At 38.6% G+C, this 11,605-nt stretch overlaps 1 protein-coding gene across 2 annotated transcripts in view; it reads left to right on the top strand.

The window, feature by feature from the left end:
• Positions 1 to 4,028: 4,028 nt before the first annotated feature.
• Positions 4,029 to 11,605, top strand: part of EIF4E (eukaryotic translation initiation factor 4E) — a 40,407-nt gene continuing 32,830 nt past the window's right edge. The window contains exon 1 of one of the 2 annotated variants that reach the window (XM_058547552.1): positions 4,029 to 4,084. In XM_058547552.1, the coding sequence (XP_058403535.1) occupies positions 4,067 to 4,084 (18 nt within the window). In that variant the 5' untranslated portion in view covers positions 4,029 to 4,066. Of the gene's footprint in view, positions 4,085 to 4,846; positions 5,075 to 11,605 lie in introns of those variants that run through there. The other variant, XM_058547551.1, reaches the window with a different exon arrangement.

Here is an 11,605-nt window from a genome sequence, read left to right as displayed (position 1 = left end):
AATATTTTATTAGTGGAGACAACCAACAACTAATTAAATAATGTTTAATATAATACTGGGTTTAGAGCTAGGGTTATGCAGTGGTCTGAAGAAAAATAAAGTAGGGTAGGGGTATAAAGAGTAGTGGGCATGCTAATTTTGATAGGGTGGTCAAGGAAGCCTTCCCTCGGGAGATGGCATCGGAACAGAGATCTGAATGAAATGAGGGAAGGAACTCTGCAGCTGTCTCATTCATTAGGTGAATGAGTGCTTGTGATGGGCTTGTTAGCTGCAACCTTTTGGTTCTTAGTCACACTTCTTTATATGGGTACTGAACTATTTATATTCCTATGACTTAGGATGCCAAGCAGATTTTACAGTCCAGGAAGGAAGTGCCTAGGCTTCCCATGTCCTTTAAATATCCTTCAGCAATTCACATTTCCCATTACTAACTCAACACTTCTTGAATGGTTTGTCAGTTCTATAAACGAACTTAGTATTAGAAGTCCTTTGAACAGAAAAAGGCATTTGGAAGAACCTACGAGAGGAAAGCAGCTATGGTATGGAGGGAAGAATCTTGGAGTCAAGAGACTTGGGTTTGAATTCGAGCTCACCACTGGCTGTGTGGACTCGCATGTGTCCCCTAACTTTATTGAGTCTGTTTCTTTACCTATACAATGGGCATAATGTATAATTCACATAATTGTTATAAAGGTCAAATGAAGTAATCAATATGAAAAAGACTTGGCATGTTATAGAAAACCAATGTTAGTTGACTTTGAAAGCTTGGACTATCCTGAAAGATAATAGGCTAGGTTGGTTCTCTAATGAAAGAATTGTTACGCATATTACAGTATACTAAAAAGTAGAAATAAGAAATTTATGTTAATATAATATTACATCATTTATTTCTCACACTAACCAGTTATACAAGATAAGTACTATTATTATGCCCATCTAACTCATGACAAAATGAGGCACAAAGAGACTAAATAATCTGTTTGGTCACACAGTAAGCAGTAGAACTGGGATTATGAACCAAGATAATTTGACATCAGTGCTCACGTTCTTAAATACTAAACTATGCAACTGTAATTGAAAAGATTATTTGTCCTGTTAGAAGTCATCATCTTAGGTCCTTCCTAAAGGAATATCACTGTAGAAAGTCACAATAACAATTTTAAAAAATAGAGCATAAAGTAAAGGATAACCAAGTTTAAAAACTGAGTGAATAGGTTTTAAAAAAAACAATGTTAGTGTTAGTTAGAGGTTGGTTTAGATTATATCTAAATTAATATTCAATATTGCAATATTAAGGATCATTTACTTCATTATGCAATTCATATTTTCTGCCTCAAAACCTACTCATTTTAAGAAAAATGGTCGTTTAGTACTGATACCCAGCAAAACAATGACTTGGGTTATCTAGAAATCCTAAATAAAATTCCAATAAAAAAGAGGTAAATACATGATTAAAAACAACTGATGTGTTCCATCAAATTCTTTAAAGTGTTTTACCGTGAGTTAAATCTATAAAGACTAGTAATATACTAGCTTGATGAATACATTATGTAGAGAAAAGATCATGACTACTTATAGACACTAAATGAAAACCAATTATTCCAGGCTTATACATAATAGTTACCATGATACTATGCTGGGCCATTAGTTATGTATTTACCAGATAACTTGATCTAGTAGAATAGAATTTCAATACTATCTCCCATTTCATATATCTTTTTATTACCCTTTCTTTAAGCATAAGTATGAATACAGTAGTAAGGTAACAAATGTAATTTTTTGTGGATTAATAGAGAAATAAAGTATAAAATTTCTGCTCTGTATATTTCAGATTAGCAAAAACAAAACAACCACATACACACGTAAATAAAAATCTAATCATCAAATCTTTAACACGGTAGACTCTAATGGCAATATTAGGCAAACACACACGAATGTGCCATGCAACGAAGTGTATACAAAATGGAGAGAAATTAAGCTATAAAGAATAGGAGTATATGTAAGTATTGTAGAAGTACTAGGATGATAGACAAAAGTGGGGAGTTTTTTGATCAAGAGAAAAGTTAATAAAATGGAGGTTATCACTAAAAGAAGTTTTGAGAATATCACCGGCTTTCAGTCCTATAAGGGGACTGAAATCTCCTTAATTCTTTGCTCTGTTATCTAGCAGCATCATAAAAATAGCACATTTATGCTCTCTCCTCAAAGAAGATAACCAGATACTACTTCTAACCAACAGAAAATACCACTGAGATCAACTGTAATTACTTTGGATAGTTTAAGTAACAGTCTGCCTAAGTAGAAATCCATTCATCCGTTTATTTTTTTTTTAATTCCATCTACTTTAAACCTACTAGAGCTAAACTGACTGAAAAGCTTTCATTAATCACCTCTGATATCCAGGTAAACCAAAACATATGAACAGGCAATGGTTTTGAGTTCTCACACAGCCTCAACTATGTGTGAGTCAACTCAAGCCACCATTATGTACTCAACAATAGCGATGACCCAGCTCTAGGCATTGGCAACACTATCAGCAGGCAGGCACAAGCACCCTGCTTATATTGATCTTCTGGTGTTAACATTCTTAAGAAGTATGGCAAATAGGGATGATATGATGTCTTCCTCATGAGAACCTTATAGCAGCATTCTACTAGATTTCTTTTATCTGTACTGATTGTTGTATTAATAATCAGACTGTGCAGAATAACACTGTCTTGAGAAACGATAGCACACTATCTTAGCGGGAAAGGAAATGTAGGATGCCAATGTGGGGATAAATTTCTAATTGCCAGAGATTGTTGTGAATATAACAATATTTTCGTGAATATTAAAGCCTCTACTGAGGTTAGCTATAAACAAAAAAATTGTCTTGAAATTTTAAAATTGCCACGGTGTACATGATAACGTAAACAAAAGAAAAACTTAAAACATTGTTTAAAAAAATAGCAGGAGAAGCAACTGATCCTTAGGAAGGCACGAGGTTGCTTATTATAAAGCATTTACAGAGTCCGATGCATTTTCAAAGCTGGATACAATCATTACCACAGCACACCCTTGTGAGGTAAGTGTATTATCATCTGTGGTTCATAAATGAAAAAGCCGAGGCACTGAACGATTAAGTCACTCGCCTAAGGAGAATGAGTCAACGTCCAGAGTCATAGTTGACCAGGCCTAACGACTCCTGACGGTCAGCCCAAGGCTTAGTCAGCGGGACCCGGAGTGGCTTTCCTGGCTGTCACCTGGACCTAGGCTATTTCTGTTCACGTTAAAGCAGAATAGTGCAACCGAGAAGACAGACCTTCCAAATAATTGTTCCTTCCACTCAAGATTTAGCCCTGAGGTCTTACTCTCAGCATTTGGGACTGCAAAAGCTGTCGGGTGCACTCCCCCTCCCCCAGCCTGGGGCAAGTGGGCACGGTGGGCGGTTCTGCCACCCCCTTTCGCAGAGATGGCAACGAGTGACCACGACCGGTAGCGGAGCCGGGGACGGGGCAGGGTTGATTCCTTAAACAACGACTCTCCATCGCCGCCTCTTTTTGAAACTAAGGGAAAATGGTGGGAAGTCAAAAGAAAATTAAATAAACACACAACCTGTCCTAGGACCGCAACTAAACAAATGAAGCCTTATTGTGCGTACTGAGCCTTCCGGGGAAGATGGGAGGACAGGGCGACAAAGGGCACAATAGGCATGCCTGGCAGTAAGTGCGACAGCACCTACCCAGGTGGGAGAGCAGAGGACTGAAAACTACCCTCCAGCACGCGAGCGTCGCCGCGCCAAGAACCGCGCACCCTACCCATCGACCACGTGACCACGCCTTTTTTTTAAACTTCTTTGCCCTGAAGAGAAAAAAAAAAAAAAAAAAGAGAGACAGAGGGAGGGAGAAAAGAGACTCCACTTCCCAGAAGCCCCTGGTCATTCACGCAGCCGCAGTCTTGCGCAGGCGCCGCCAGGGCCAAACGGACACGTCCGTCACGTGGACAGTAGCCGGCCAATCCGGTTTGAATCTCATTTTTTTCTCTCACCCCCCCTCCAGGAGCGGTTGTGCGATCAGATCGATCTAAGATGGCGACTGTGGAACCGGTGAGTATTGCCTTTGGCCCCCACCCCCTCGGGTCCCCGCGCTCCGGCCCCCTTCGGACTAGGGGACCCCGCGGGACGGCGTTCCTGGCGCGCACGCTACCCCTTGCCGCCCCCTCCCCCTCTTCTTGGGCCTGACCTGCCCGCGGGCCCCGGGGGGCGCCCCGGAGGCTGGCGGCGCGGCGTGGAGCGCACACGTTCTGGTGGGGGCTGAGAGCTGGGGGAGAGGCGTGGGGGAGGGGCGGCGCCCCCTGCCGCGCCGCGGGTGTCGACCAGGGTGCAGGGAGACCGTGGCCCCGGGCTGGGTGTGTGGGGATTGTGCCTTCGGGACAGGAAGGCGCGGGGCCGGCCCCGAGCGGGCGCCGGGATCCGCAGGGAGGGTGGGTGGCGAGCCGGCCTGGAAGGAGATCGAGGAGGGAGCCCCGGGGCAGCCTATCCCTCCCTCCCTCCTGAGCTCCCGCCCGGGGGTTCGGGTGCGGGCGCGCGCGGGTCTTCACCGACCAGCGTGCCGGGGAGCCGGTGGGCGCGCGTGGCCGGAGGGTGGGTTGGGCGGGAGCGGCGCCGCGGCACGCGCGGAGAGCGTCGACCTCGCCGAGGGGCGCCGAGGGGCGAGCGCATGGTACTCCAGCGCCCGGGAGTGGCCGGGGCTGGCGGCCGGGGAGGCGAGGGCGGTTTGGGGTGGGGAGGAGAGCCGCGTGTCGCGCGGTAAAGCTTTCTGAGTAGGATGAAGGGTGGTGGTGGTGGTGGTGAGAAGGGGGATCACATTGTCCTCGCCCCTCCATGCTCGAGCCTGGGCTGTCATGGAGGAGGGAAGGGGAGGAGCGAGGCCTACTGAGCGCTGCCGCCGGTCTGGTTGCCGGCCGGACCTGCTGCGTTTCACACGAGCCTCTTCCATTCATTCATGCTTTCCGCGCAGTGCGCACGCCTCAGAGAAGCGAATGGGTCTACATCCAGCTGTTCTTCCGAGTCCTTGTCGTCTGGAAGACTTCTAAGGCGCGGTTTATTGGAATCAAGAACTTAACTTTTAAAATTAAGCTTCCCTTTGAATGTTTTCTCTTTATCTGTTCTACCCACTTTCCTCTCAATGTAGGCACCATCTTAAACTTGGTTGAAGCAAGCTGATCCCGGAGCAGAAAATTGGTAGTTAACCCCAAGGAGAGAGAGTATCTTGGTCATAGTTTGAGTTTGCCAGCATTAGCACTGACGCTGAAACTTCTAGGCCTATGTTGCCGTTTTAGGAATGTCACATCTGAGTGACATTGTTTTAGAGGCATAATGGGCTATGTTAATAACCAGAAAACCTTTGACACTCTGGAACCAGTTCTAGACCTTGGTTGCCAGATATTTTTGTGTATCTGTAGTGGTAGTTTGTGATTTTGATAATGGCTTACCAATTTGCTTTGACTTTTTTTTTTTTAATAACTGTTTCAAAAACTAGTCATGGAGAGGCCTACAGAATACAAAAAGGCTTCTTTTTCATTACATTAATGTGAACTATCCTTACCTTGTTGCCCGGATTTAAGGCAGTTTTTCTACTTGATTACTTGTTCTTTAATTGGTACCAGTTTTTATTTATGTTCCTAGAAATCAGGTTGACTGCAAAACTGTCTCAAGTAGTTGATACAATTAACTGACTTTAGAACATTAATGCTACATAGCTAAAGACGTAGGATAAATATGTAAACTTTTAATTTAAATCCCTTTTAGGGTGTTGTCCACTTCTGGCTGGATCTGCTCTGCTATTCACTTGTACCAGTGTCACTAAAAAGCATTACAGCTGGTAATAGGGGCAAGACTCATACCTCAAAACATAAAACAGTAATGTATTCTGTGAAGTTTCAGTAACATTTAGGTCCTTTGGATTTTGCAAAGTTATGCAGTTTTGTTTCAACAGCAGAGAACTACAAAGTGTTGAAGGATTAGTTTGAGTTAGTAAATATAGCCCCTGATATATTTAGGACGTTGAACCAAGCATTCTTTAGAAATACAAAGTTATACAAGATGTGATTCTATACCTTATTCAATGTAAACTGTTAAAGAGCTTAATTGCCAGTGATGTGGTCAGTGATACAGTATAGAATTTGTTCTAGTGCTGACCCAGAGATTTGGATACTGCATTTAGGTTTGGGGAGCAGGAAACTTAAAAACCTAAAGTGTGTGAAAATGGAAAGCCAGGTTAAACTGTAGTAGTTTGAGGATGTATGTAAAATAACATTGAAGTGTTCATTTTTAGTGAAAATGCACATTTTTAGTACTTTTAATGCACGCTTGTCCACAAGTTAGTAGTTTAGATTCTTTTTGACAATTTTAAATAGTGGGAATTTTTTTTTAAGCAGTTGATTAGTATTGGTTACAATTGAGGTATCCCTGCTGAAGCCTACAGAAAGCATATTTGTTCATTGCTGTTTCAGCTCGCTTGTGAGTTTCCTTATTGCTTTTCTGCTAGGCATAATCATAAGCACTTAAAGAGCCATGGGTTTTTCCTGCTTGTTCCACTTTTCATAAGCGTTTGGGGGAATTTTTATCTATGGAAGTTATATAAAACATCAGTCATTTTCAATTTGATATTATCGTGTGGGTTTTCTCAAGTGTATGTGTATGAGTTCAGTGACATTAAGATATGGCTTACAAATAGTAAATTTGTTGAGAAGTTTGACAGGGCAAATTAAAGGAAGCATTTTACCTCTTTACAGGTAATATGGCAAAATTTTGAACATTGGGATAAACGATACTCTCCTGTTACTGTCTTGGCATTTGAATTGTGGCTGAGTCAAAATTAGACTTAATATTAGTTGGTGAAGAGGGCAAGGCAGTTTCCCCAGGCGGTCTTGCCTCAGTGGGTCTTGTTTCTTTGTAGCTTTATCTTTATTCTACATTCTTCATTGTTGGGCTTTTTTTTTGACTTGTAGTTCTTTTCAAGGTAAGAGATTAATTTTGGTTTCTTTAGTTAAACTGAAGGTATATAATGTTACTTGTTTTCACATTGTATCTCTTGAATTTTTTTATAAATTAAAAATTAATTTCATAAGTGGAATCAACTTGGATGGTCAGCTGATCTAATGTTTCCTTTTTTATCCTTTAGAAACATGCTTTGTATTGCAGAGTTTATTTATTAAAAGTGAATAAGGCTTAAATACATATTGACAAATATGTTGTTATATAATTCAGTGTTTTTTGTTGACCAAAAATTGTTGATTAACAAGCAGATCTTGCAAGTTAATATGTGTGTTTTTGCTTTAATGAAAGAACCCAGTATATCAAACTTTGTTCATAAACCAAATAAATTCAGTTCTGGTATTTATATTCAAATTTCACTAAATTTTATGCTTTGAATTAATATTATGCATAATTATTTGACTTAGAGAAATTCAACTTAGAAACAGACACAGTTTACACACCGAAGTTCCAGAGAATAAAATGCAAAATGAATTATGTAAGCTTAAGCCAATTTGGATAGAAAATTTTAGGCAAAGAAATTTTTATAAAATATTCTGTTCAATTTATATCAAGTTAAGAATATAGTAAAAGTAACAATAGTCATGGATATAACAAGGAACCTGTGAAATAATTGCTCTAGCAATAGTAATTTCTACTTTCCCTTGCCTTCTAATATTGGAAATTTCCTTGCTCTTCTGGTACCTGTGAACTGCTCCATTTTTGTCATAGAGACATTTTTGAAATGTGGACATGAGCATGGCTTATATTCTAATTTTAATATCTGTGTCACCTTGAAGACTGAACTTTCTAAGTCTAGCTGAAAAAAGGAAATTAAGAAGATAGCTTACAGTGATTTTGATTTTCAAATGCAGTATTCAGAGATGACAGTTTGTCAGTTATGAAGAACTAGATAAAGTTAATCCTCCATGAATATATTGCACGCAGGTGTATCCATGCACACATATATTCAGCTTTTCCTCTCTTTGCTAGGAAATTCACACACCTGCCTTGTGATTATCAGTCCTTGGCCATTAGCAAAAAATACAAAGCTTATGATCCACAACCCACAGATACTCTTCTCACTGCTATCCTTACCTTAAAAATCACTAGTGTTCTTTTAGAAGTTCCTATTTGTGTCTGGAGAAAAAAGAAAAAATCACTTTGTCTCTTAGCTACTGAATAGTCATTTCTAGTCACTTCTAGAACCTGAGAATGTGGTCAGAAAAATAAGTTTTTTTCCCAGTTGGAACTTTTGATACATTATTCCATAGAAAGGGAAGCTATAGTTTAGTCACGCTGTGTTCAGTAAGTTTCTGTGGAATTATGACAAATCTAACCAGCATTGGATTTCCAGGGATACAGATTGAGAGTTCTAAGCAACTGACTTAATAAAAATGACCTTTTAAACACAAACTGTTTGTAACAGCAATTTTTAATGTAGGCAGATCTTTATTTCTTAATAATAGCTAACATATAGTACTTATTGTATGTGGGGCACCACTCTAAGTGCTTTACATATATTCATTTAATCCTTACTGCAGCCCTATGAGGTGGGTTTTATTCTTGTTTCACAGATGAGGAAACCAAGGCACAAAGAGATTAAGTAACTTTGTGTGACTAATTTGCCCAAGATCTCACAGCTAATAAGTGGTGGGGTGGAGTTCAAGCTAAAGGAGCCAAGTTCCAGAGTATGTGTTCTTAACCATGACACTGTCTTTCCAGTCGGCATGTAATGCGCTTTCTTTGTGTGACTTGGGAAGACTAATTTGATAAACTTAATAGATATTTTGCTACAGCTATAAAAGAAAATATGTGGCCATTTGTTTTTAGGCTCTGTTGTACTACAGTGTTTGATAACCAAAGTACAGAATCATAAAAAAAGATCACCTTAGTGTCTGAATCTGAGGACTAGACAAGTGGTTATCTTGGTCGTGTTTGAGCAACTGGTCCAGAACTTTGTGGGCAGATTTCTAAAGAAAGTAAATGGTCACTTCCCTTCTCCCCCTTCTCATTTGATTTCTAGACCTCGTCAATTCGAACAATTTGCCAGTTAAAATATTTTCTAGTAAAAACAGTGTAGTAAATTTTAAAAAATTGGCAAATATGGGATATACTCTCAACTACCTTTGTACTTTTAGTAATTTTGGTAAAAGGTCTGGCAAAGAGTTAAACAGTTGTTTTGAAGAAGTTTCAGTTACAATATGTTGCTAGCCTTAATTGCTAAATTGTTTGGGGAAAGTAGCAATAAGACCGCAAGATATCTCTGAAACTCCTGGCTTTATAGTAATCCTAAAAGCTAAAATGTACATTTGCATGTTTTTAGTTGTATATTTTAAACTTGTTACTACAAAATGCTGTGCAGAATTATTATAATCTTTCTGTGCTCTCTGCTTATTACAGTGACAGTCAATAAGATTTTAATATTTATGTGAACTAATACTAGTATTGCTATAAAAAATTCTTGTGGGGTTTTACATGGTCATCTTAGGGCAACAGCCTATGCTGCCACAAAGTCTGATAATAACTTCGAGTATTAATTAAGGCAAAAATTTGATATTTTAATCAAAAGATAAAATTTACATCTTTTTCTTGTAGGGTTTTTTCCCCTAGTCTTCAGTATTTTGGGATAAATATTTTTTATAGGTGATAAATTCATATGTCAAGTGATTTTTTAAATTTCTACCAACTAGTAGTTACGTAGTTTCTAAGTGAGAGAGCTAGAACTCAAACCCAGGTCCTGGCCTCAAGTTTTATTACTATTCTGTTCAAAAAAAGAAACTAAAATTCAATCCAAACTAAAAAGTCCAACTCTTTACTTTGAGTAAAACTCCTACCTTAAGGATAAAATTGATGCATAGGTCATCATTATACACAAATAAATATAAAATCGTATTTCTGAAAGGATGTACTAGATGATTTATGGGTGGTGTGGCGTGGTGGGATTAGGAGTGATGCATTTTTTTATTCATTTGAACTTTTGCACTTAGTTTTGTATAATGTTTAGGGTTGTGAAATGTCTTTTGGATTTTGGTTTATAGATAATGGTATTTAGCTTTTATTTATTTTTTGTAACTTTTTCTTGAATTAGTAATCCATGCTTAGGGTCCAAAATTCAAATGGATCCCTTTATTAATCTGGTGAAGCATATGGCTCCATTCTCAGAATAATGCTTTTAAATGCATTAAATAAAATATTTAGGATTACAAAGGAAACCAATTATATTGAAATACAGTAAGGATTAAGTGAGTTAACAGGAAATATTAGGGATGCTGCCTGGCACAGGCTAAGTCCTATCTTATTAGTGTGAAAAACCTGTCTTCTCCTGATGCCTAGTTCCTTTCTCCAAAGCATCCACTATTAACCAGGTTTTGAGGATTCTTTTGGGAAACGGCTGTCCAAAAGAACTTTCTGTGATGATGGAAATGTTCTATATTTGTACTGTCCAATATGGTAGCCACTACATACGTGGCTTTTGAACACTTGAAATGTCACTAGTCCAACCAAGGAAATGAATTTTAGACTCTATTTAACTTTAATTAAGTAATTTTAATTCCTCCAATTTAATTCCATACGAGCCAGTGGCTACCCACATTGGACAGTATAGCTCTAGAGTCTAGACATGTTCTGGTGTATGTGGACACATATATGTCTATTGTATATGGCTTAACTCTGTAAGGTACAACTGGAAATGACCAGTTTGGTTGGATAAGTTATTGTTTAATTTTATCCAAGGAAAACTTGTCTCTATATTTTAAACTTTCAAAGATAATTATTTGATCTTGTATGGAATTAAAATTGTCCTATGGCCTTTTTCTGCTGTTTAAAAAAAGTGTGTGTGTGAATAGGCAGTACTTTACGTTGTTCAAAACTCAAAGTTTGTACAGAAGGGTCAGTGAAGTCTCCTCAAGCTGATCCCATCCAGGTGGAGAATCTTTAGAGGCAATCAACATTGTCAGTTTGTATCTTTCCATAGCAGTTCGTGTATATACAATCAAATATGATGTATATTCTTTTTAAAAAATAAATGGTAGCCAACTATATAAACTGTATACACTATTCTGGCACATTATGTTTTTCACTTTGTAATATGTCTTTTAGAGCATTGCATATCAACACATAAAGCTTTCACTTTTTTTTCTGATGGTATATATTATGTGGTTTGGTTTTAAACATAATTGTTTCTATGTTGATCAATATTTAGGTTATTTCCAGCCATTTGCTAGTTCAGTACTGTGATGAATAACCTTTTATGTGTATCATTTCACACATGAGGTAGTGTGGTAGATGTAAGTGTTTTGGCAACACACTGAAAATAAAAACTCTGCTGGTCAGATAAAACACTTCTGTGACAATAGTTGGCCATCAGGCCACAATTTTTTTTTTTTTTTTAAACTCCCCCTTTTCTAATTGTGAAATGTTTATGTATAGAAAAAATATAAAATACATATGTGCATAAGCTTTAGGGTAATAAACTGAAGACCCATGTACCCATCACTTAAGACATCATCCATACCTCAGCTTCATACTCCATTATCTCATTTGTATTTCTTTGGCCCTTTCTGCATCCACAGTACTGACTTTTGTGTT

The sequence above is a fragment of the Diceros bicornis genome, chromosome 8 (genome assembly GCF_020826845.1).
Source record: "Diceros bicornis minor isolate mBicDic1 chromosome 8, mDicBic1.mat.cur, whole genome shotgun sequence".
NCBI lineage: Eukaryota > Metazoa > Chordata > Mammalia > Perissodactyla > Rhinocerotidae > Diceros > Diceros bicornis.
The sequence above is the reverse complement of the archived record's forward strand: the minus strand, read 5'-3'. Positions and strand labels throughout refer to the sequence as shown.